Source organism: Ovis aries, chromosome 7 (assembly GCF_016772045.2).
Source record: "Ovis aries strain OAR_USU_Benz2616 breed Rambouillet chromosome 7, ARS-UI_Ramb_v3.0, whole genome shotgun sequence".
Taxonomy (NCBI): Eukaryota; Metazoa; Chordata; class Mammalia; order Artiodactyla; family Bovidae; genus Ovis; species Ovis aries.
In genome coordinates, this window is record NC_056060.1 from 49,274,970 (window position 1) to 49,301,615 (window position 26,646).

The window sequence follows — 26,646 nt, forward strand, 5'->3', positions numbered from 1 at the left end:
GTGTAGACATGGTCTATTGTTTAGAAAACACATGTGCTGTAAAAATCTATAATTGTGTCTGGTGAGGTTAAAAGTAGATTATTGCTGGGGAGACTTCCTGGAAAATTCATGATGCCCAGTAAGTCACTTGGGCTTCCCTGGTGGCTTAGATGGTAAAGAATCTGCATGCAATACAGGAGACCTGGGTTCAGTCCCTGGGTCAGGAAGATCCCCTGGAGAAGGAAGTGGCAGCCCACTCCAGTATTTTTGCCTGGAGAATCCCATGGACGGAGGAGCCTGGTGGGCTACAGTCCACGGGTCACAAAGAGTCGGACACGACTGAGCCACTAGCTCTATTACTGCTACGAGTAAGTCACTTGGGAGGAGTTTACATGGATCACGTTCATTCCATGAGTCAGTCAGCGAGTATTTATTGAGCGCCTACTGTGTTCAGGGTAGAGGTCATGCTCCAAACACTGGGCGCACTGCAGTGACTAAGACATTGTCCTTGCCCCGTGCCCTTTGAGGCAGGCATATCAACAGATGCAGCCCAGTGACACTTCCTAATGAAGACACATTCAGCCAGCAAAGCATTAGTGAATTAGCTTCACTTAAAATTGCTCATACTCAAAAGCACAGTTCATCAGGGTCTTTTGCTCGAGGGAAGGGATGATAGAAAGAGTGGCCTATTGGCATCTAGTGGGCAAAGGCCGCTGATACTGTGAAACATCCCAAAATGTGTAAAGCACACCCCTCACCCCACCCCTGGGTTCCCAACACAGAATTATCCAATTCCAAGTATCCTTAGCACCAAGGCTGAGAAACCCTGCTTTCGAGCAAAGCAGAATCTGCATTGAATCTGGACAGTTCACACACATCCTCCTGCTACGGCCTATCTTACTTAACTCAGCAAATTCACACTCAGCCCCCTCTGTTGTGTCCTGCTGCCAAGGTGTGTCTCAATAATAGTGGGTGGGGAAACATGAAAGGCAGAGTTTAAAATTTTATTTTTCCAACTTTATTTTCCAAGATGTTTCTGTCTTAGAATTCTTTCTCAGTGTTCCTCTTGTCCACTGCTTTATTTTCCTAAGTCTTGATGGCCTGTGCTTTGAGTCAGGTGGCCATTCTGTAGTCAAGGTTCTGTGCTTCTGGATGACTCTCACTTCTCTATGGAAGAAGGTGTTCCAGCCCCCGAGGTACTTGCTAATTGTTAATCCATTCTGTCTCTTTTTTCCCCCAGACCTTTTATAAAGTCTTTATTTCCGGAAAATCTGCAAGCTGACAAGAAAGGGCGCCCAACTACTGCCGGAAGCAAAATAAAGGTTTGTTCTATTTTGGGAAATTTATGGATTCCTGTAAGAGGTAGGATTTTCTGGGACTCGGGAACCATACCCCTGGGCCAGGCCGAGGTCAGTGAGATGCAACAGATTGGTTACAGAAGATGGCCAGAAGTGATGTTGCTGCTCGAGAAAGGCTTACAGGATGCTAGCTGGATTTGACTTGGCTGTACTAAAACCCCAAAGGGATATTAAGTACCTCGTAGCTTAATAGCCAGCAGATGATAATCAGCTACTTTCTAAGAGGAAATGGCTTTGTGCTGAATCTAGGAGAATTCACATTAATCTATCAGAGAAATTTTATGATCTAGAGCCATATTTTGGATTTTGATGACAGTTTTCCAGACTATACCCCAAAACTCCGCCTAGTACTTTATACGTACCTGAAATTCTACTGAGCCTTTTAAGGGGAGTTTATGTACCTTCCTCACTGGACCTTGCGGGCCCTTCTTTTTGTGAATTACAGGCATCTTGGCCCCACAGTATCTCAGAATCAAAGGAATTCTTAGTGTATCTTTTGTTCTTTTTTTTTTTGGCTGTGCCTTGCAGTGTGCATGATCTTAATTGCCAGACTAAGGATCAAACCCATGCCCCATGCATTGGGATCTTGGAGTCTTAATCACTGGACAACCAGGGAAGTTCTCTTAGTGTTTCTTGGAAGCCTCTCATGGGGTGTGCACTGAATTATCAGAGGCCTTGTGTGATAAAATTGTCCCTAACAACACTCTGAATTTAAAGGTTGTGTTGAACATACTCCATCATGTTTTTACTGACTGGTTTTTAAACCAGACAGTAAACTTTTTCTTTTTTAATTATACCAGATGAAAACACTTTTAAAATTATATATTTATTTTAAATTTTTATTTTATATTAGGGTATAGTTGATTTACAGTGTTGTTTTAATTTCAGGTGTACAGCAAGGTGATTCAGCTATGCTTATCCCATATAGGTTATTGCAGAGTATTGAGTAGAGTTCCCTGTGCTATACAGTAGACCCTTGTTGATTATCTGTTTTACATATAGTAGTGTGCATATTAAAAATGCTTTTTTAAAGAATCATACCAATTAAATACCACCCTGTCTTTATAATCAATGGGATCATCAAGTGATTAACAGTAGGGTCCTGGGGTTCATCATTAGTGTTCAAATCTCTCACTACATGATTGCCAGAAAATTACCTAAATTCTCAGTGCTTCTTTTGCCTTCTCTGTAAGGTAGAGATTTTAGTACCTGATCTCAGGGGGGATACCGTGGTAATTAATTTCATAATCCATCTAAGGCACACACTGCCTGAAACAGAAGAAACAAGAAAGCATATGCTCTCACGTTACGTATCCTCCATCTGTCCCCTCCTTCTCTCCCGTGCTGCTATCTCTAGATAATTCTCAGTGGACACTCGATGGCCCTGTGCTGACTCCCCACCTGGACTGTCCTCCCCCCACCAGCTGTACAACCAGATCCTACCTGCCCTTCTCCCCCTTCTCGGTAACCCCAGCCGCATGCATACGGTGGTGGTTCTTGTCTGTTCTACTCACTGGCTTTGTCTTCTCTGAACAGTTCAGGAAAATGGAAGCCTGTATCCCTAGCCTCTGAGGACACAAACGCTGTAATGTCACAGCAATAGGGCAATCCCATCCAGAGGCGCCTCAGGTTTTGTGGAGGAAGTCAGATGCAAGCTGGGTCTTGAGTTAGAGGATAGAGTCCACTAGGGGATGAAGGACAATCCTGGTCAAGGAACTGGAGACATAATGTCCTGGGACGGAGTTTGGATGGAGTTCCCTGGGGCAGAGAGAAGGTGCAGTTCTCATGAAGCCCCAGATGTTGACCTCTGTGCTTGGCTCTGACTCACGCCGTCACTTCTGGGTCCTGGAAGAGGATTCGCTTTAGGCTGGAAACTCTGGTCACAAGACTGTCACACATTCATATCCCCAGATCATCAGGGCTGCAGTGACTCACTTTCAAGTGGTCTGGATTCTCAGTCCAGCTTATTTCCTATAAAAAGGAGGGCGGGGGCAGGGGCATTTTTCTCCTTCTTGGAAGGCTTGAACCCTTTGCCTCCTTCTTATTCTTATCTAGTTGAATGCTCAACATTGCCCCCTTCCAGGCATACTCAGAATGTCCCAGACTGCTATGGTTGGGGGAGTCAGCAAGCTTGTTTAGGGAGACTGGACTTTACATATTCTCACTTCCAATGGTCCCTTCTTGGTGAACCATGTGGCTCTGGCTGTCTGATGTTCTGCCTCCACATAAGAGTGGGTCTCCCTGTTTTATGTCTCATAAGTCACCTCTTAGAGTTGCATAGCTCTGGCCCAATCTCTTACATCTTTCATATCCTCAGTATTTTGCAGATGCTAAGCGTCATCTTTAAAAAAAAAAAAATTTTTATTGAAGTATAGTTGATGTACAATGTTGTATTAGTTTCAGATGTACAGCAAAATGATTGTAATACCTATATATGTACAACTTTTTTAGGTTCTTTTCCTTTATAGATCATGACAAAATATTGAGTATAGTTCCCTGTGCTATACTGGAGGTCCTTGTTGGTTATTTTATATACAGTAGCTACATATCATCTTAATATCTCTGAGGTATAAGTGTTTAAAGGGATCCTGCGTTCCTCAGAAGAAAAATTAGTGTTCAGGGTAGTTTTAATATTGGATATTTTATGTATTCTAATTCTTTAAAATGTGAGAGAGTTCTGTAGAATTTAATTTATAGAATATTTGGTGAGAACTTCCACTATCTTTGTAAAGCGTATTCTTCGTTTAATAACATGTGATTGTTGAGGCTTTCCTAAATTCTACGTTGTCATGGCTAAAGGGACCAGTTTTGAAATTAGAGCCAAAGGTTGATGCTATTGGGAGATAGAATGAAACTCAGAGTCGGCAAAGTAGACTGGGCTGGCAGCTTTATCTAAGTGGGCCTGGCCACTAAAGGAGCAGAGTGACAGGAGACGCAAGTGCCATGAGGTAATTGGACCGAGAGACATTGAACATCCATTCCAACCTGCAGATTGAGGCAGTAGAAGTATTCCAGTTCTGCTTAGTTTACAGATGGGCAACCGTGGTCCAAAGAAATTTAGTGACTTGTCAGACAGCTTGCAAAGAGCAGAGCCAGGATCCTAGTTCAGACCTGCTAACAGTCTGTGTGGAGGGTAGAAGGAGGAGCTGTCCCCCTAAGGAGTGTCACCTTTGCTTACTGTTTGGTCTGCATATCTTGATGGCCACTTCTGCTCAGCAAGTAGCTTTGGAAGCTTTCTGTTCTAAGTCATGGGCTCTTCTTGTCTGGAGTCAGAGTAAATTCAAACTGTGGCTTCCCTACCACCTCTGGGGACATCTACAGTTGACCCATAGCTAAGTACAGGATAATTGTGATGGTTAAGATAAATTCTTATTTGCTCAAATTAATTATCCCACAATCTAAAGGCTTCTGTCTAATCCTAGTCCTCCCAGTTAATTCCTTTTGGTATTACAATAAATTATTCATTATCTTCCTTAGGAAGGAGGAAGGCATTGTGGTTAGGGAAAAAACTTGCTAGCTCACAGACTTGGGTTCAAGCCTCACTGCTGTTGCTTACTAAATTGTGTCATCTCGAGCAGTACTTTATTTAAGGCCCCATTTCCTCATCTAAAATATGGGAATGATAATCGTGAGTCATAAATAAGAAAATCCATGTGTCTGCAAATGAGAGTTTGTGTGTGGCCGTTCTTGGATCCGCAGGGTGAAGCATTTTCAGTACATTACTATTTTGAGCTGGAAAGAACTGTGTCAAGTGGCATATAAACTTAAGTCAAACTTGCCCCTGTGTTTTCAACTTGCTAGGTTGAAAAGAGATGCTCTTAAGTGCTTAGGACTAAATAGTGTGCCAAGTTATTCTTAAAAATAAGAGTTTGGGATTAAAAAAAGGATGCACTCTCTCATCAACAGGGAAGATAAGTCAATTTACATTTTTATCATGGAGCTTTGCTTTGCTCATATAGCCTCTGCACCTTTGCTCTGAATTCCAAGCATTGCAAATAATGCCATATTCTGCATATCTAAATAGAGAACTTTTGCTTCGAATACACTGGAGTTTTTCTCAAGGGTTTCGGATTTCCCAAACCCTTGAAAATAGAAAAGTCCTAACTGAAAGAGGGTTGTCTGCTGCAGGCAAGTCTCTTCTGCTGACTTGGTAATGGTTTTCTGGCTTTAGAGATCCTCTATTTTCTTTTAGAGGTTTTCTCTCTTCACACTGATTTGCTTGGAATGAGAGTTTATGGGTGCCCTGTTCTTGGATCCACGGGGTGTGCTCAGCTGTGGGGATGGAAATGCTGATGTGGGCTCTGATGTGTTTTTCATTTGAGATACTCATGATTTGAAATATGTCATGAGCAATTTTAACCCTATTTATGTGGCTTTTTCTGCTTGAACCCAGTTCCGTTGTGGGTGCCCAGTGTGCAGGTAGTGAGGAATGATTTTACATCGAACATTTTAGTTTGTGAAGGAGTAAGTTTCCTGCTACGCTAAAAGGGCTCCAGGTCAGCAAGTCTGTAAAAAGATGTGCTGAGGAAGAAGATGAATGAAATGGCGTAATAAAGGTTTATGAATTCTGAAGTTGTTATGTGTCTCCCACCTTTTAGTTGTGACTTTCCATCATTTTATTAAGATGATTCTTCATTGCTTGGATTGCCTGGAAAGAGTACAGGGGGTTCTAATGATTTATTCTTGCAGATAATTTGTGCCCTACCTCTCCCTCCAGAGTTTATAAGAAAAATGTTATTTTCAAAAGCCCTCAGTTGATATGAAATTAACTAAAGCTGTTAATAATTAGCATGCTTTCTTATTTCTCTTAAAAATTATGTGTCTGGATATACTGGGTTCAGGGGATTCTTTTTTGCTTTTATTTTATTAACCATACTAAAAAGGCCTCATTGTTGTCAAAAATTTAGTTTCAAATGCACTTGTGAGTGTTCAGATCACTGTAACAGTCAGTGGAGCTTTGAGAAAGTATAGTATCCCTGAGTTAAATCTAATGAACAAACCTTCATGAGGATGAATTTCTAGCTGTACATTTGCACACAAGTCTCCTTCGAAAGCTGATCTACTTTAGAGCACATTCCATGTTTCTAAATGATGTTATTCTTCCTTTCCAGAAACAAGCCAATGACCTCGTGAGCACCCTGATGAAATGTACACCTCACTACATTCGCTGCATCAAACCCAACGAAACCAAGAAGCCCAAAGACTGGGAGGAAAGCAGGTATGGCAAAGGCACAGGTGGAGGTCAAGGGCAGCCTCAGCCTGTTTTCCCACTGCTCAAGTCAGGCCATCCGGCCTCTCCTCCAGGCAGGAGCAGTTTCAGTCATCTTCAGATGTGTTTTATGTCTTCGTGTCTTAACTTCAGGAAGAAGCCTATGTATATATCATTTTCCCCTCCTTGTTTTTTCCTGAAATGTTGGCTCTGCCCTTCAGTTCAGAATTAGCGATTTATAATGTTGATCTTGGCTAGTCCGGGGGCAAATGGAAAAAAGAAAGCAAACCTCAGCACAACAGAGTCAGGATGGTTTTCAGATTAGTTTCGGCCCTGTGTAGACATTCTTAGTGCACTCGGCTCCTCATCAGCACCCACAGGATGTGGCCTGGAATGCTGAGCTCAGGGTTGCAGGTGGGGTTCTGCAGAGCTAGTTAAAAAACGATCTGTCGTTTAGTTGCTTATGTGGGCAGAGGGGCTGTAGGCTCTGTAATCCCCCAAACCCAGTGCTGATGAGCAGCGTGACTCTAGGAGGGAACCAGCCCAAGGGAGATGTGTGGCGTGTAAGCAGTGAGCCATATCCTCCCTGGCTTCCGAGGAGTCCTACGTCACATTCCTCCTACACCTGCCATTTAGGGATGTGGCCTCTGCAGGATACAAGGGGGATGATTGAGTAGGAAAATGTTAAGATGATGACTGGAGAATATAGGTTTTGCATCCAGCTGGGGAAATTCCTCCTGTCCATAGGAACACGGGAAGCAGGGCTGAAGGGGACCCTGTGAGTGACTTGGACTAGAGAGAGAAGTCCTACCACTGTCACCAGATGAGATGGACTTGAGCATACTGGTGTTCCTGTTCATACTAGAATTCATGCCGGAATGCCTGTCTTTTTTCCTATTTTCTTTTCTCTCTTGGAAAAAACATAGACTCTTCTAGGTATCAAGTGACTTAGTCAAGGTTAAACTCCAAAGGGAAGACCAGGATGAAAATTCCTAGCTGCTCATCACCTCCCCCGAGGGGCCTGGAGGGTTCATTTCCCATCTCCTCCGCAAGACCCTTTCCAGCCCACAGCAGACAGACAATGCTTGATCATTTCCAGGGAGGAAAAGATAAATAGGAAGGAAAACTCCCAGGTGCAAGCACTTGCTGTCTGCAAATCCTTCTTGGTATTCTCACACTTTGTGGTGCAGCCTAAGACTGTTTTTCTCACCTTAAGGTGCTGCTGGGATGTGGCAGCCTTCTGTTTGGTTATCTCACAATATTCTGAAAAATCTCATCAATAAATGCGGATTCCTAAAACATCTTTTTTATAGAATTACTCGAATTTTTCGGTTTAAAATAATCTAAGACTCTCACGATATTATCTGTAAATGACATTCATGCTCTGATGGGAAACCCATTCCTCCTGGGTCATCAGCTCACCTTTGGATGCCTCTTGCCACCAGCTGGCACTGCAGCCCTTCTCTAAGTCGGTTTTACTCTATTCGGCCATAAGAACCATTCTTGGGGCTCTTCTGTGTGATGGCTCTTCTGCTAGTTCAAGGCAGTTGCCACGTTTTATCTGGGATCTTCTCTTCCATGAACTCATTACTTAGCCACTCCAGCCATTCCTTTGAAGGTGCTGGATGTGGAATCCAAGCTCGCTCCTTCTTGGTCATTCCTCTGGATGTGCTTAAATTGCCCTCTGCTTTTCTGAACTGTGTTACACACTTTTTCCTTTGATGTCAAGAGGATAACAGGTGGAAAATGTCTGAGGGGTTTTGCCTTCTGACGCTAGTTCTCAAACTTGAGTATGCATCAGAATATCCTCTGGAAGGCTTATGACAGGGCCCCAGTCCCAGAGTTTCTGGGTCATTGAGGCTGGGGTGGGGCCTGGGGGTGTGCATTCTTAACAAGCCCCCAGATGATGCTAGTGATGATGGTCTGGGCCTCATATTTGGAGAACGGCTGATCTAGAGCTAAGTTCTAGCCTAGGATTTGGAAGAACTGTATCCTGTGCTGGTCTGTCACCAACTAGTTTGAGTGAAACACTTCATCTCCTGAGTCCTCAGTCCCTTCCTCTTTAAATAAGAAGGTCAGGCCAGAGAGGGACTCCTTCGGCCAGACAGAATGAACACCCCCAGATCTGTTCCCCTGTGTCTGTCATCCTGCCTCTGCCCGTCTCTTCCTCACTCCTATGCTCGCTCACCCACACTCACATCTCATGCACACACACACCGGGTAGAAGGGTGGTGTCATCAGCAGCCTCAGAAATAAATTACAAGAGTCTAGAAAGCAGAGGATTGCTAAGAAGTGCTGGAGCCCACCCTCCCCCTACTTCAGACTCACTCCAGCTTCCCTTCCCAGCAAACATAACCATGACTGAAAACAGCTCACTCATCCGCACATGCACCACCTCCCTGACACGCTCCTCCCTGCCCCACGTATTCCGCTCTGCTGGCAGGCTCTCTAATGCAGATAGCTTGCAGTAGCTGCTGGTTGGAAGTTCCTCGATCATGATGCCACCTTCTCAAAATCCAAACCGAGTCATTGGAATATCAAAGACTAGAGAAATGAAGACAGTGGTACATTTTATTCAGTAAATTTTCATAGACTTTCCCCCAATGGTGCCCCCCCTAGCTTGCTTTTTCTTTTTTTTTACATCACATCCCTTATTTGAATTTCAGTGACGACCTTCCTAACATACACTCTTGTAAACTGGTGTTACAAAGACTAAGGTGTTCCTTTGTCAAATGTTGATTTGTGTTTCCAGTAGGATGGCATCCTGGGATCCGCCCTCATGTCTTGGTTCAGGTTTACTGTGACAGATGGTTTCGCTCTGGGGCTTTCCCGGTGGTTCAGTGGTAAAGAATCTGCCTGCATTGCAGGAGACATGGGAGATGCGGTTTGATCCTTGGGTCGGGAAGATCCCCTGAAGAGGAAATGGCAACCCACTTGAGTTTCCTTGCCCAGAAAAGTCCCATGGACAGAGGAACCTCGTGGGCTGTGATCTCTGGGGTCTAAAAGAGTTGGACAGGACTGAGCTACTGAGCACGCCTGGTTTCACTTCATCTGTGAGCATGAAACGTCAGGGTCCGTGGAAGGGCAGTGTGCTTCATTGTCAGGGATCACACGGTCAATTGAAGTTCTCGGCAGACAGGGTTACTCATTCCACAAGTTTATGGCGTGTAGTTTATTTTTCTTTTCCTGTTGGAAATGTGTCTTCATTTGGCTTTGGGCAAACTGCCTGCCCTGGATTCTGAATTACTGCCCTGGTGGAGTTCTCTGGCCCTAACCTTCTTGGGTTAATGGCTGAGGACGGTCTTGAAAGAGGACTCCTTCTGAAAGGAGGAGACGGCTTACTCAGGAGAACAACAGGTATTGCCAGCCTGGCTGATGTTTACTGAGGAGTGATGGTGCTCCAGGAATATGTAAAAAACATGGAATTTTAAACATAACAGAAGATTAATACTTTGAACCAGTTGTCCAGTTGACAAAAATTTCCTAATGATGAAAGTTGTAATGAATGGAGCAATGCTTTCACGCAAGATGCATTGTTTTCCATGTGATTCATGAGGAACGAACATTTCTTCTTGAATCAATGGGTGATGCATTCCCTGCTTCAAAGCTTGGGGTGTAGCTAGTATTTGTGTAAAAGACTTAAAATGAGCAGATATCTGTAACTGACAGCATCATGTGTAATTTCCTTAATGGAGAAAAAAAGGTCGATGGTGAGTTTGGGATTTGGAGGATGGGAAAAAAGGAAAATTATTTTCCTGACTCAGGTTTCTACCCCTTTGGTTTACCAGATATGTGTGAATATTGTATAACCTGAGGGCCAGCTCAGACTCAGATTATTATAATTTATAATCTTTTTTAATATGCCTCCCTGAAATGTGGAATTGCGAGTTTGTGGGTATAGTGGGTAGGAGAATAGGGTGAAAAGATTATCCAGTCCCATCCTGGCTCCCTCTCTCCTTTATAGGGTAAAGCATCAAGTAGAATACCTGGGCCTCAAAGAGAACATTCGAGTGAGGAGAGCTGGTTACGCCTATCGGCGTGTCTTTCAAAAATTCCTGCAGAGGTAAGACTGGTGACTTGGGACTCTTATGTTTTAAACAGGCTTATTGAGATATAATTCCCATATCATACAATTCACTCATTTGAAGTATACAATTTAGTGGCTTTTAATATATTCATAGAGTTGTACATCCAACAATACTGTGATAGACATCACATTTGGCTCTTATGAATAACAAATAATGTGTCTATCAGTGCTCACATACACATTTTTATGTAGGCATATGTTTTTATTTCTGGCATTGCCAGATCAAATGGTCTTTATGTTTAACCCTTTTGATGAACTGCTCTATGTTTTACAAGCGGCTGCACCGTTTAACATCCCCACCAACAGTGTTTGAGGGTTCCAGTTTATGTGCATCCTTGCCAACATTTGTTATTATCCAGCTTTTTGGTTCTAGCCATCCCGGTTGGTATGAAGTAGTTTCTCACTGTGGTTTTGATTTGTACTTCCCTAATGGAAGATATTGCTGAGTATCTTTCCATGTGCTTATTAGCCGTTAGAGAAATGTCTGTCCAGTCCTTTGATCACTTTTAAATTACTTGTCTTTCTAGTATTAAGTTATAACAATTCTTTTTAGCATCATTTATTGTGAATAAATCATTTTAAAGCATCATTTATTTTAAGTAAAATCAAATATTTTGTCTGTTTAGAGTGATACATCAGTTCAGAAATTCATGGTAATTGTGACAGGGGGAGAGACTGACATTTAACTGACTGAGCAAATTAGTAGTGTGGAGACAATTTCAGGAAAATATTTAATAGCTTAAGGTATTTAACCTCAAATTTTTTGTCCAAACATAAAGTTAAACTGATTTTTATATTTCTATTAAAGTACATTTGGCAAGATCTGTGCTAAATTGTTCTTACTTTGTGTTGTTTTTAAAAAGGATAAAATTGCAGTGTTCTTAAAATACTACATGGTTCTAATTTCTCTAGTGATTCTAAATTAGTGGAGTTTCACTGATGTTCTACATTTATTTAATTTCCTTTATGAAAGAAGGAAGCCATATTTACTGTTTTAATCAGAAAATAATTATGTCTTCCTGGTATATGATACGGACCAGGATATAAGAACATTTTTTAATTCAGATTTTATGTGACAAGGAGGTTTAGGAAGGAGAAGAACTTAATTGCCATCTTTGAGATCCAGTATTTCTAATAGAGTAGCTTTCCCTTTGAGGATGTTGTTTCTTCTGCTGGGAGATAGGGATGGCTAATCTACCGCTTATCAGTGTGGGTCATCATCTGTGGAAGGTCATTGATGTGGAAGGTCAGGAGAGGCTTGGCCAAAGGGTGGATCATTCTGTACAGTAAAACTTCATTGATTTTTCTCCCCACACATTCAAGATTGCTGATGATTTTGGAGGCTGATTAAACTAGGAATAAAATTCACCATCAGGGCTCTCTGAATTAAAAGGCCCACTACACCTCTAGCGTAAACACAGCAATGTGATAAGAAGTCTTCAGGAAGATTAGAAAATAAATTTGGAGTGCTCTTGCATCACTGTAGCAGTATCCATTTGCTGACCAACACCTGAGATGTTAATTATGAAAGACTTTGCTCTTCTTTAAACAGATGGCCGGCACTAGCTTAGGACAGGATTTCTCAACCTCAGCTATTGACATTTTGGTTTAGATGAGTCCTTGTGTGAGGCTGTCCTGGACATTGTAGGATGTTTAGCAACCTTCTTGGCTTCTACCTACTAGATGCCAGTAGTACCAGCAATGCCTCCATCCCACCCTTATTTTCCCCTAGTTGTGACACTCAAAACTATCCAGACATTGCCCCATGTGGCCTGGGGAGACAAAGTCAGTTGAGAGAACCGTGGCTTAGATTATCATTAAGGTTCTTCGCAGAACTGCATTTCTTTGAAAATACCCTTTTTTAATTAAGAGGGAAGAAAGTTAAATACAGAACATAGTGAATAAGAAGTATTTCCTCCGACTTGCTTTAATTTCAAAAGGCTTGCCCTCAACAATTCCAAAATGTTTCTAGTATTATTCTCCTTCAATATTTTTTCTAGACTTAAAAAACTTTTTCTTTTTTATGTAAAGTTCTTTTTTCACATTAATCCATTTTCGGCTGCCCTGGGTCTTTGTTGCTTGCATAGGCTTTCTCTGGTTACAGAGAGTGGGGCTACGCTTTGCTGTGGTGCACAGGCTTCTCCTAGCGGTTGTGGTTTTGCAGAACGCAGAATCCAGGTGTGCAGGCCTTGGTGGTGGTAACCCACGGGCTCAGGAGTCGTGGCTCACCAGCTCTAGCGCACCGGCTCCGCAGTTGTGTCACACGGTCATGGGTGCTCCGCAGCGTGTGGGATCTTCCTGGAGCAGGGATCGAACCCGTGTCCCCTGCATTGGCAGGCAAATTCTTTACCACTGAGCCACCAGGGAAGTTCCTGTGCTTAAAAACTCTTTATTCGATATTTTCAGATTCTCTCTAATTGACATTGCTATTGAAAATGGATCTGATTTTTTTTTTTAATTTTACCTTAATTTTTTTTTCTTTTAAGAAACCGATCCCTTCCTTCCATATTATTTAAAAACAATCTGACAAACCTGACTTCCATCGGCAGTGCTGTGAGCTCCGCCACTCTGTGGGGAGCAGGAAGTCCATGCTCTCGGCCAGATTGTCTGGGGTGCCCTGAGCAGGCTGCGTTACTTGTTTGCAGCAGCTCCTTAAATGAGCTGTGACATGACCTGGATCTAATATCCGGACCTCTCTCAGGTACCGGGCTAGCTGCATGGCTGCACAAGTGGTACTTTCTTGTGTGCCTTCCAGAGTCAGCGTTTAGTGCGTATCTGTTATGCCCTTTGTGTCAAGCGTCTTTTTCTGAAATGATTTTATCCTTAGATGCCTTCCTGCTCAGCACTCCTGCTGTGGGCTTTTCCTTTTAGAACAGACAGACGGGCTTCCCTGTCTTACACAAAGCAGACTCTTGATGTTGTCATATTTTTTGTTTTGTTTTGATTTGAAAGTACTGGGAGGATAATACAGAGTTCAGAAAGAAAATTTGTTTTTCAGTATAAAGTATGTGTTGAGTCTCCTACTCAAAAATGGCTACAAGGCCATATATCTGTCAGTGGGCAAGGAATATTTTTCCAGAGACAGTGCTGTTTTCCATAAGGTGTGTGAGTCTGGGATTGTAACAGGATTTGTCCAGAGTCTGACAGTCACGTTCTCATCCTGTGATCCACTGTGAGTAATTGAATCAGTTTATACCTTTATTATCTCAAGCACAGAGTGTAGCGACTGTCCTGTTGGCTCCCAGGACTTTTTAGTGTCCTTGGGGGTCAGACACATCCTTAAATCCAAGTATCAGAAGCTGGAGGTCACAAGTTTGGGCTGTGTTTCCTCTGGGGAGCAACCACTGGATTGGTCATCTGGGCAATTACAAGAAGCGTTGCAGGACTTCCCTGGTGGTGCAGTGGTTAAGAATCCACCTGCCAGTGCAGGGGACACAAATTCAACCCCCAGTTTAGGAAGATCCCACATGCCTCAGAGCAACTAAACTTGTGGGCTACAGCTACTGAGCTCATGCTTGGGAGCCCATGTGCCGCAACTACACAAGCCCGTTCACCCTAGAGCCCGTGTTCCCCGACTAGAGAAGCCACCACAATGAGAAGCCTGCGCACCATACCTAGAGAGCAGCCGCTACTTGCTGCAACCAGAGAAACTTGTGAGCAGCAACAAAGACCTCGCACAACCAAAAATACATTTAAAAAGATTTTAAAGGAGCCTTGCAGCCTAGGGGCAAGGAAGGGAAATCTAGGCAGTGACAATAGCCAGTGCAAAGGCCCTGGGATGAAATATTGGTCTTAAGTTGAAACCACTTGATGAAAGGCGTGTAAGTCATTAGGCTCATCTCTGCAAAATTGTCATAGGCACCTATTAGGCAGCATCCCATTGCCTTGTGAACCCATTCCCACCAGTATGTCCTGGAGAAACATGACTGAACTGGGTGTACTTATATAGTGAGAGAACACTGTACTAGAATTATGCTCTGGTCTCTCCAGTGAAGTACAAAAGGAAGTGAGGAGAATGCTGCCAGTCTTCCTAAAAGCAAAGGGAACCACCACAAGTGGTCCATGGTCAAAGGGACAGGCAATTCCCATGTCTTACCCAGACCCAAACTCTTATAGGTCTTGTCAGGAAAAAGGAGAAGACAAAGTCTCTGGAAACCAAGTTCCGTACTATTAAAACAAGAGAGAGAGAAATACAGTGTTATTTTAATAGGGGATTGATGTGAATTGCACAGAGGTACCTATTTGTAGTTGCACAATAAAAATACTTTGGTTTATCATTTTGATTGGATTAAATCAAGCCAAGCAAAATCGCACTCTTAGAAGAAACGTGTCACCTTGTTGGTCTGCTCTTTCCCTTTGCACCCATACTCTGCATGAGCTTTCTCCCTCCTCCCTTTAGATTGCAGACACATTACTACTTCTTCACCACTGAGATCCCCCAGTAGCATCTCTGCTGTCAGTCATTTCTATGAGGCTTAATTGGTGTAGCCGACTTTATTATGCCATGTAAGAAATGTACTCAGGCTACTATGTGGCTTCAGGTAGACATTTTCATTTTTAAGCTTTTTATCTCTAATTAGTGAATAGGATAATTCACATTAATCTATCAATCAGAGAAATTTTATGATCTAGAGCCATATGGAGAAGGCAATAGCACCCCACTCCAGTACTCTTGCCTGGAAAATCCCATGGACGGAGGAGCCTGCTAGGCTGTAGTCCATGGGGTTGCTAAGGGTTGGACATCACTGAGCGACTTGACTTTCACTTTTCACTTTCATGCGTTGGAGAAGGAAATGGCAACCCACTCCAGTGTTCTTGCCTGGAGAATCCCAGGGACGGGGGAGCCTGGTGGGCTGCCATCTATGGGGTCGCACAGAGTCGGACACGACTGAAGCGACTTAGCAGCAGCAGCAGCAGCAGCAGGATTTGCTACTCAAGGAAATTTATATTATCAGGCAGAACATGGATATTTAGGAGGAGCAGAGAGGGTCCCTAGATCCCCTTAGTCCCAACCAGCTGGCTCTGTGCACGTGATGTGCCTGGTTGTGTCCTCTTAGAGAGCCCAGGATCCTGAAGGCAGAGCCACTCTCCTTGTCAAGGTTCCCTTCTCCCTTTGATGCCGTTAGTGAGTCTACTCCTGGTAGTAGCTTCTGGGAACAGAGGAGGAGGGGGGCTTCTTTAGTGGCCTGGGCCCATTCATTGTTCATCTTCCAGATGTGCCTGCACCTAGAACACACCCTCCAGTTCCTCACCCATACTGTCCTCTAATTTCCCCTCCTTCCCGCCATCCTTCTCTCCCTTCCTTCCACCTCGAGTCTTTGGTATCTTTTGTATTTGACATTCTGTAATAGGCTTCTGTCTCCCCTATTAGGTTAGCCTCTTATATAATTGGGCTTCCCTCATAGCTCAGTTGGTAAAGAATCTGCCTGCAATGCAGGAGACCCTGGTTCAATTCCTGGGTCAGGAAGATCTGCTGGAGAAGGGAAAGGCTACCCACTCCAGTATTCTTGCCTGGAGAATTGCATGGACTGTATAGTCCATGGGGTCACAAAGAGTCGGACACAACTGAACAACTTTCACTTTCACTTATGTAATTATCATGTTTCTAACATAGACATATGTAGTAGACTGTATCATCTGTGAAGGAAAGGTTTACACGTATACTAATCCATGTCTTGTATGTACTGCTGTGATGAAAGAAACAGCTTGGGGTTCAAATCCCAGCTCTGACGTCTGCTAGCTCAGTAGCCTTGGGTAGTTCTCTATTTTCCTCTCTTTCCTGTTTTGCAAAATGGGAAAACCAGCTGACTGAGGTTGCTATAGAGATAAAGGAATCTACTGCACCAAGAACAACACCTGATGCAGAGAACACCCTTTAATTACAACAGGTTACTCTTTCCTGCCGTGTTCCTGGCATTGTATCAGGTGCCAGATGTGTGGGGTGAGCCCCACAGATATGACATCCCTTCGTGGAGCTTCTATCCCCATGGGGGTGGCATAAATTACCCGAATAGGTACAGACATGACTATCATTACAAATTGATATATACTCTGAAGGCAAAATATTATTTTCTATGAGAGAAAATAGCAAAGGGGACAGTTTTTGCGTGGGTCGTCCAAAAAGGTTTCTATGGAAGCGTCGTTGAAGTCCAGACCCTCCCCGCTACACCCCAACCGCTGGGTAGGAGCCAGCCCTCTGAGGGGTTTGGAGACCAGCACATCTGCCAGAGAAAATAGCACGGGCGAAGCCTCTGAAGAGGGACTGTGTGCAGGAAGAGGAGGCCATCCTCCCAGGAGTGGGGTGAGCCAGAGAAAGCAGAGATGAGACTGGAGAAAGCTGAGGACCAGTCACCAGGGCCTCCTGACTCAGGATGCAGAGAGCTCCACAGGTGAAAGCCGATCCATCGTAATCACAACAGCTGCTTATGGGGAGCTCCATAAAACTCTTCACGTTGACTGTTAAGTGCTCCCAAGAAGTCAGGGGAAATCAGTGTTGAGAAAAGACCATTTGATTTTGCCAGAAGAGTGTCGTTGGTGACCTTCAGTGATGCTATTTTTAGACAGTGGTAGAAAGGAAAAGCAGATTTTCTCCAGGGCGTTAGCATGGAAACAGTTGGAGAAGGAAAGAGTAGGTGGCGGCTCTGAAATGGGCATACCAGACCCAGTGGGTTTTTGCAGTTGTCAAGGTCTACGCCTGAGCCTCGGAAGGGAGGCGAGGGGATGGCTAGGACTCCAGCAGCACCGGCTGCCTTTGGGGGGCGTCCAGGCCAAGCCTGATCCTTCTCTCCCTGTTTTCCTCACAGGTATGCCATCCTGACAAAAGCCACCTGGCCCTCATGGAAGGGGGATGAGAAACAAGGCGTCCTGCACTTGCTGCAGTCCGTCAACATGGACAGTGACCAGTTCCAGCTAGGGAAGAGCAAAGTGTTCATCAAAGCCCCCGAGTCTGTGAGTTTTCTCCGGCCACGCCTCTCCCTGCGGCCCCCCTCAGCCCCCTCCACACAGCGAGGCTGGTTTCTTTACTTCTCCTGTGCTTCATGTCTTAAATGTCAGTTCCTCAAAGAAGGCTTTCCGCTACTCCGAGTCTGTGTGGTTCATGCCCCACACCCTAGCACCTTTGGAGTCCTCAGCTTGGATACAAAACTATCATCACAAGAGCTTTCTTTATCTCTCCCATTCTAGGTGGTCATTGCCTTGAGGTCGGGGTCTGTTTATGAGCCTCTGTGTACTCAGAGCTTCAGGAGGAAAGTGGCTCAGAGGAGGTGCCCAGCAGTTATTTTTAGTGTCCAGTAGTGTCTCAGCTAATAGGTACTTCTTTGCCCAGAAAGGAGGCTTGGGTTAACCTACATCCTCACCTGGCTGACACCAAAGAAAGCATGTCACCCAAAGGCGGAGCAGAGCCTGGGAGTGAGAATTCCCAGGACTGTACTTTGAAGGCCGTGAGGAAGCCCAGAAAGGACTTTGAGGAGACCAACAGATAGAAGGCGAAATCTCCAGTCTTAAAGGATACAGATATTTACCAGTAAGGAACTCAAAACACAAAGGTTTTACAATTTACAAACTTATCAGACTTCCACAGATTAATTTAGTGGAACTTCTTAATCTTTCCTGTGGAGCATGTGATCACCCTGAGCTGAATGATTGTTCACAGGAAGTTCTCAGTTTGAGCAGGAACCCAACACAGCCCCTCAGTGCTTCTGCCCCATAGCTCTGGGGCTGTGGAATGAAGACAATTTCAGCTTAAAAATGAAGACAATTTTTAAGCTGGAGAAACTGCTGGAACTAATGGGGGTGGGTGTCACCGTTTCTTGAGGTTCCTGTAATAATCACAAGACTATTTTCAAGAGTCTATGGAGACAGACTTCCCTGCTGGTTCAGTCGTTAGGGCTCTTTGCTTCCACCGCAGTGGGGCACAGTTTCGATCCCTGGTTGGGGAACTAAGATCCTGCATGCCATGTGGAGTAGCCAAAAAAAAAAAAGAGTTGGTGGTGAATTTGTCAAAAGTAGTCACCATGTCACCAAGAGAACCTGCAGTGTTGGTCATAACGGAAACCCTTGACTCTAGGCAGATTCTGGTCCTGCCATGCGTTTTCTCCACTAGAAGGGGCCCCATCACTGCTATTCTGCCTGCCTCCCAGGATCATCCTGAGATCAGAAATGCTAATAATTGTAACTGAATTACTTTAAAGGCTGTTAAATAATAAGTGGCACACATCGATAGAACCCGTATGAAAAGTTTGTGGTAGCATTTTCCACTTTGAGATATTTGTAGCTTCACAGCAATTTCATTTCCAAATATAAAATGAAAATGTTGTGTCATACACCATTAAGCAACCCACAGAACAGTTCCTGTTCTTTCTAAAACGGGCTGGAGTGATTTATCGGTACAATGGAGAACTCTTCTGTTTTATACCCTCTCCTCTGTTTTTACTTTTTCGACCTGCTGAATTTTCACAGAAACAGCCTCAATGTTTTTCATGCTTTTTTTTTTTTTTTTCCTGATTCAGTAGAGCTTTGAGATTTTACTTTCAAATCAAGATTTATTTTTGGCTTTTCTTTTCCATGTTTTCCTCCCAGTTGCATTTTTACCTTCACTTGACTCTTCCTCTCCCCCATTTTCTCACACACACACACCCACACACACACACACCCATCATTACTACTCTGTCCCCTCCCCGCATTGCTCTTCCATCAGTTTCTAGCCCTGACATTACAAACACTTTTACAAAAATTGTTTTTTAGGGACTTCCCTGGCAGTCCATTGGTTAAGACTCCATGCTTCCACTGCGGGGGGCATGAGTTCCATCCCTGGTTGGGGAACTAAGATCCTACATGCCGCAAGAAAGACATGGCCAAAAAAAAAGGTTTTTAAAAATCTAACCTGTGATTTTGCTTTAACTTTTATACTAAATGTGCTGAATTTACAAAATAACCCATTTGCTCTGAGAACCCACATTAGGCATGAGAGAGTTTGGTTTGGGTTTGTTATGTGTGTCCATGCTTTTTGCTTTTCTCTCTTCTTCTCCCTCTCTCTCTCTTTCTTCTTGAACCTCCCTAATTTCTAACCCCGATGGCTTTTGGAAAGACCCTAAAAACCAGCTCATCTTTGAACTGGTCTATAGGAAGTTGGGAATTGGTTGACTCTTCATCCTTTCTGAGTCACAAGTATATTTTCTATGACGCTCTCAAAATAGTTCTGGGAAAGAAGAAGAAAACAAGACTTACTCAGAAACCCAACACAGAAAAGAAAACACCAATGGATAATCTTCCAGGCAACTGCTGGGCTCAGATTTTTAAACATTCTGGCCAGTTGTTGAAAAAACCTTTTGTTCTTGAAATATGCACCTTTGTTTATTGTATGGCACTGATGGCTGTGGAATGAAGTGCCCCTCTCTTATACGTTGAGTCTGAGGTGGAGCTGTGAGAAGGAGAAGATGAATGTCAGGAGGAGAGATCACTCGCTCCAGGGTACAAACCCAGATAAACCGAGGCAACAAATCAAGCCCAGCTGCCTTCAAACCAAATTTACTTGTTTAGTTCTGGAATGTTTTTACATAGACATCCGTCATCATTACTTTTGTTTTTTATTGGTCTGTTTTTTATTCCTAGAGAGTCATGTAAACTACTTCCTAGGTGAATGAGAGTTTGCCACCATTTTATGAGTTGATTAGATGCAGATGATTCTATGTCCAAGTGAGGAGGAGCCTGGCAGAACCTGAAAGACCTCGGTTCGCTTTCCAGCTCCGCCCAGTCTTAGTACTGATGTTCTTCTCTTTAAGTTGGAGATAAAGCAAATAAGTGGTACATGTAGTTGCTGAGTGGTTGAATGAAGTAATGTGTGTAAAGCATCTAGAATGATTCCTGATCCATTGTGGGCATTACAGCTGTTTGCTGGCGTCTTCGTCACTCTAGAGCTTTGGTGAGTCGTGTACAACAGTATTCATCGTTAAGATGACCTGAGTCTCAAGACCTGCCAGTGTCTGACATGAGCCCTTAACCAAATCAGCCTCAGCCCCTCTTGGTGAATCCAAGTCCTTATTAACACATCATAAGTCCACCTCCAATCACTGGTTATTATCCTCTGCCCAGTGACTCCCTATAGATTTCTGTGAGGCAGGAAGTCTGTACTTTCATGGAACCAAAAGTTGGGCAGCCCTCCTTCCACAGCAGCACGAGCTTTCTGCAAAAGCTGGAAAATTCTAGTACGAGGCTTATATTGCAGCACTAAAAGCTGCCTCCGTGAGCTCATTTGATCTAGCCACTTAATGTCCTCTTTGGATCAAGGTGGGAAATAAATGGGTGTGTGTTGAATCACTCATCTGATTCTTACAGAGGTTAGGAACAAGGTAGGGCAGATACCATCATTAAGGTCCAACTGAATACACTCAGATCCAGCTATTTTCCACTATGTTTTTTAGTAAAAGAATATATATAAGGACTTATGTGGTGGTACAGTGGATGAGAATCCACCTGCCAGTGCAGGGGATGTGGGTTTGATCCCTGATCCAGGAAGAGCCCACATGCTGTGGAGCAGCTAAGCCCATGTGCCACAACCACTGGCCCTGTGTCCTAGAGCCCACGCTCCACGATAGGAGAAACCACCACGACGAGAAGCACTTGCACCGCACGGAAGAGTAGCCCCGCTCAGCACGGCCAGAGAAAGCCTGCGTGCAACGACAGAGACCCAGCAACCGGAAAGGAACTAGTTTTTAAAATATCTTGTCTCTGTATATTTACATATAAAAGTTATAGTGACCATAAGCAACACATTTTTTTCACCTTTGTTTATGAGTCTGAGAAGCTGCTTCCCATTGTGTCCTTGACTAAACTGAGTGTCCTTGAAATATCCAAGAAAGTAATATTCAGGTCCTGTGAACTGACTCACACTTGTCTTCTCTCTTTTCACAGCTCTTTCTTCTCGAAGAAATGAGGGAGCGAAAGTACGATGGGTATGCTCGAGTGATACAGAAATCATGGAGGAAATTCGTGGCCCGGAAGAAATATGTCCAAATGAGAGAAGAGGGTATTATAGTCATTTTATTTCATTCATTTACCAAATCTCAAGAATATTTTTGAGCTTAGATGAAGTTACAAGTTCATTGTACTTTGCACATGCTGTGCATTGCAGCCTTGCATTCATTAGGAGTCTCTCTGTGTCTTTCCACACGGAGCATTTTCCTCCTTGTAGGGAACTGATCCTTCTCCCTTCTCTGCCCTTTTGGGAACTGCAGCCTCCAACCTTCTGTTGAACAAGAAGGAGAGACGGAGAAACAGTATCAACAGGAACTTCATTGGGGACTACATTGGGATGGAGGAGCACCCGGAACTCCAGCAGTTTGTGGGCAAGAGGGAGAAGATCGATTTTGCAGACACAGTGACCAAGTACGACAGGAGGTTCAAGGTGCGTGCTGCCTGCCCAGCCCTGGGAGCCACCAAACGGGTTCCTTAGTTTTAAAAATAACTCATCATTTTGCTTTTGGGATTACCAAAACAGAACGTATCCATTGTAGATAAATGTGGAAAATGCAGATAAGCCAAGAGAAAAATAGCCACCTATACCCAGAAACAATCACTATTAACATCGTGTGTGCCTCCTGTAGAACGTTTTCATGCAGACATACATTTGTATATTTAGTTTACAAAACTGAAATCTACCTTAATGCTGGTTTGTGTTCTGCGTTGGTTTTCTCCTAAAATACACCAGGGAGAACTTTCTATATTAATAGATATGTTAATATCATAACAATTTATACATTGTTTTGTTTACCTGCATAGTATCCCATTCAACAGTTGCTTCACTATTATTTTGAGCCAGTTTCTTCTTAATTTCTTCTCATGACTTTTTTTTTTTTTTTTACCATCATAAATAAAGGGATACTGTGAGCATTCTTTCACATGGCTTTGTGCATTTGTCTACTTATGCTTTTAGAGTAAATTGTTAGGAGTAGACTCATTGGATCAAAAGATTGAGAATATAAAGTGAAGTGTTCTTGTCCATTTTCCCTGGGCAAATGACTATGCGGGGCTTTGACAGAGCCACTGGAGGACAGCTGATTTTTTAACCTCTTTCTTTAGACATCTGTCTTTTTTCTTTTGCCTAATAAAATTTTGACCCTAATAGTGAAATCTGAAGCCATAATAAATTATGGGCCATTAAGAGCTTTTTATGTGAGTTATTTCTTGTTTGGTTTTTGGTCGGGGAAAAAAATAAAGAACGAACAATAATAATTTCAGAAGAAGGATGATGTTGTTTTGCCAAAACCAAATCACTGCTTACAAACTAAATATGGTGCTAGCTGGCTCTGGTGGCAGGTTTGAATACTAACATGAATGTTAAGTCTCTCAGTATTGTTTGGATATAACACGGTACATTTGTATTAGATTTTTAAGGATTACCATTGAAATGAAAATGTATCCACTTTAAAGAGTAAAACTTTAATGGACTCACAAACATTACATATGCAGGGTCCCTTGAGGGACCCCTGTATGAGAAACATCCTGGAGCAGACCATTGGTAGGGTCACCCTGCATGTTGGTTTGCCCTGATCCCTTAGGTGGATCCACGTGAGTCTAACATTTTTATAAGTTAAAGAGAGTCAAGTATCAGCAGTTTTGTATATGTCAACCTAACAATCATAAGTAACATGTTCTTTTGCTCTCGAAAGAGTTAGATGATAAAGGGAGTCACCCTCCGATCGTAGTGAAAGTTGACCGCCTGAAGCAGCTTCCTTTCACCTGGTCACCAATGTCCTGTGTGTAGACTACTGTCACTCTGACACTTTTCTAAAACACCTGTCCTTGCAGAGCGTAAAGCGAGACTTGCTTCTGACTCCAAAATGCTTGTACTTGATTGGACGAGAAAAGGTCAAACAGGGTCCAGACAAAGGCCTGGTGAAGGAGGTACTGAAGCGGAGGATCGAGATGGAGAGGATCTTGTCTGTGTCCCTCAGGTAAGTGGCCAAGGGTGGGGACGGGGAGCCCCACCTCTGCACGACACTGCCATCTGCTATTCCAAACACCACCTGGAGAGACGCGGCGTCAGGCTCCCCAGTTGTAAAAATGACGATGAAGAGAACACAGTTTTCTCTTCTTCCCTGAGAAGAGCTGATCTTCTTGGGTCTCAGAGAGTACTACAATCACAAGAAAAGGTTACCTTCTGATCTGCTCCTCTAGTCAAGGGATACTCAGATCCTTTGCTCCCATAAAATCTGAGGGGAAAAAAAATGTAGTCTGTGAAACAAACAGGGCATAATTGCTGTTATTGAAGGCGGGGATCAACATTCTTGAGTCCACCTTGCCCACCTTGCCCCTGATGAAGAGGGCATTTCACCAGGAAAAGCCTGAGCAGAGGTGGCCGCTAGGTCATCAGTGCTGCTTTTAGTTTGCTGTGAGCTTGGATTGTCCTGATAGGAAGGATCTCTGGACTCCTTGAGGCCCCTCTGCCTGCTCATTCCCCTGGGGGTGAGGGGGAATACAAATTGGTCTCCATAATCTGTAACCCTGGGGTCATTGCCAAATGCTCCCTTCAACTCCAGGTTCACAGGTAGGCACCCTTGCTCTTCCCATCAGCACTCTGGTTTATGAAATGAGTGCAATTGTGCAGTAATTTGAGCGTTCTTTGGCATTGCCTTTCTTTGGAATTGGAATGAAGGACCTTTTCCAGTCCTGTGGCCACAGGAGCTTTTGCAGTCCTGTGGCCACTGCTGAGTTTTCCAAATTTGCTGGCATAATGAATGCAGCACTTTCACGGCATCATCTTTTAAGATTTGAAATAGCTCAGCTGGAATTTCATCACGTTCGCTAGCTTCGTTTGTAGAAATCTTCCTCAGGCCCATCTGACTTCACACTCCAGGATGTCCACACCCTCATGGTTATCTGGGTCACTGAGAGCTTTTTTGTAGAGTTCTTCTGTATATCCTTGCCACCTTTTCTTGATCTCTTCTGCTTCTATTAGGTCCGTACCATTTCTGTCCTTTATTGCAAGAAGGCTGACTGGTTGTCTGAGGAGGCCTTACAAATAGCTGAGAAAAGAAGAGAAACAAAAGGCAAAGAACAAAGGGAAAGATACAACGGAATGCAGAGTTTCATAGAATAGCAGAGAGAGATGAGAAAGCCTTCTTAAGGGGACAATGCAAAGAAATAGTGGAAAATAGAATGGGAAAGACTAGAGATCTCTTTAAGAAAATTTGAAATACCAAGGGAACATTTCATGCAAAGATGGGCACAGTAAAGGACAAAATGGCAAGGACCCACATATGCTGAGACTTCCCCAAATCCTCCCTGTGATGAGAGGAAATCCTCACGTCACAGAAGGCGAAGAAAAGAGGAAGAAAGGCCCCTTTGAGGCTTCCTCCTTGAGTCATGTCCTGGGACCCTTCTGAGGATGCCTCAACTTCTGCCAGGGCAAGCTTAGGGCTGCCATCGTATTAAAATATTAGGGATGTTCTGGTCACCTGCAGGTGCGTCTTCTTGGAATTAGGACTGCTCTACACTGTTACTCCACACACAAGACAAAATCGCTGCTCGTAGGCAAAAGCAGAGTTTCTGTGCACACAGGAAACTGATTTACCAGGCTACAAAAGCCTGGCTCCAGTGCGATCATCCAAAGCAGATTTTAAGTTGTGTCTGTTCTTGCCTATGTCACTGTGGTTTCTGATTTTGTCTGTTCCCAATTTTCCTGATAAAGAGCCAGGCAGGGCAGTGACGTTGTGTTTAAAACACTTCAGTTGAAGATGCGGTAGAACTGGTAAGCAGATGTGTTCATCAGCAGCTCTTTGCAGCCACACCTCAGGTGGTTCTCAGTGCCATGGATTTCACAGACACACTCTAGGCACTGTCTGGTTTCCCAAAGGTCTTTCTGATCATGCAGCTCACTGACCAGGCCACGACCTGCTGACCATACTCTCCTGGTTACTGGGCCCCGAGACTGCCCTTGCTGGTCCAAGGAATCCAAGTGGAAGCTTCTTTTTTTATCTTGCATGGGAACAAGGGCTTGTACCTGGGCTAATGAGTGAGCTAAAACGTGCTGGGCACACTTGACAGTTGAAAGCCCAGGAGTCACAGCTCTGGGACACAAGTGCTCACTACTCAGAGTGAGTGTTGTTCTCACTGTTACTACTGCCTAGGTGTGTCTGCAGCCCTCAGAGGCCTTAAGCGGTGCTTGATCTTTGTATATCTACACGTGCACCTGGCACTTGGACACTCAGTGTCTTGTTGATCAAGTCTCTGAGGCTTATCAAGGTGTGGGATATTCACACTCAAGTGTTTTCCCTATCTCTTTTTCTTTTTTCACAGCTTCTGGGGATACAGTGTCTCACAGTTAAGATCAGATTCTTTTTCCACTTTCTTTTTAGTATTCATGGTCTGGATGTTTGCTTCCTTGTGGCCTTTCCTTATTGGAGGATGTAATAAAATGAGGTACTTAGCCTGAAATTTGTTCTGACTCTAGGAGGGAAAAAGAGCCCGAGTCATTTAAAGGTGTTATTTCTGTGTGTTACAGTCACTGAGCCCCAGTTTGCCAGGATTAATAACCATTGTCTCATTTCTTTCAGCCACTGGGATAGGCTAGTAATCTAAACCAATAGAAGTGCAATCAGATAGAGTGTGCAGAATCAAAATAGAGGAGAAATTGATTGTGGTACCAGGAGAACGTATCTGTGTGGGTGTGTGTACACGTGTATTCTCAATATATTTCAGTATTAGTATAGAGAAAAATTTGAACAGTTGTCTTGCACTTTGGGAAGAGAGTCGTAATGTGTGTTTTGAAGACTTCATGGGACTTACTTCTTGACTGTTGGCTAGAATGATCACCTAATGGCTTCTAATTCAGACTATCAAAGTGTCCTACAAACCTGATCTTTCAGCCCATCCCTAACTCTTATAACTACTGGGGAGGCCAGATTGGCTCACAGCTGCCTATTCAGACCAACCAACCATACAAGGAAATATACAGGGCAATTTGGGGAATGTGAAATAACTAAATATTTTGCAAGTGTGTTACGAGTGTTCGTTGC

The 26,646-nt window shown here is 43.7% G+C and overlaps 1 protein-coding gene across 3 annotated transcripts in view; it reads left to right on the forward strand.

The window, feature by feature from the left end:
• Positions 1-26,646, forward strand: part of MYO1E (myosin IE) — a 214,992-nt gene that overhangs the window by 156,281 nt on the left and 32,065 nt on the right. For all 3 annotated transcript variants that reach the window (XM_004010559.5, XM_060417853.1, XM_042252380.2), the window contains 7 exons: positions 1,220-1,301; positions 6,449-6,555; positions 10,511-10,609; positions 17,437-17,581; positions 21,542-21,656; positions 21,865-22,034; positions 23,438-23,583. In XM_004010559.5, the coding sequence (XP_004010608.1) occupies positions 1,220-1,301; positions 6,449-6,555; positions 10,511-10,609; positions 17,437-17,581; positions 21,542-21,656; positions 21,865-22,034; positions 23,438-23,583 (864 nt within the window). The remainder of the gene's footprint in view (positions 1-1,219; positions 1,302-6,448; positions 6,556-10,510; positions 10,610-17,436; positions 17,582-21,541; positions 21,657-21,864; positions 22,035-23,437; positions 23,584-26,646) is intronic.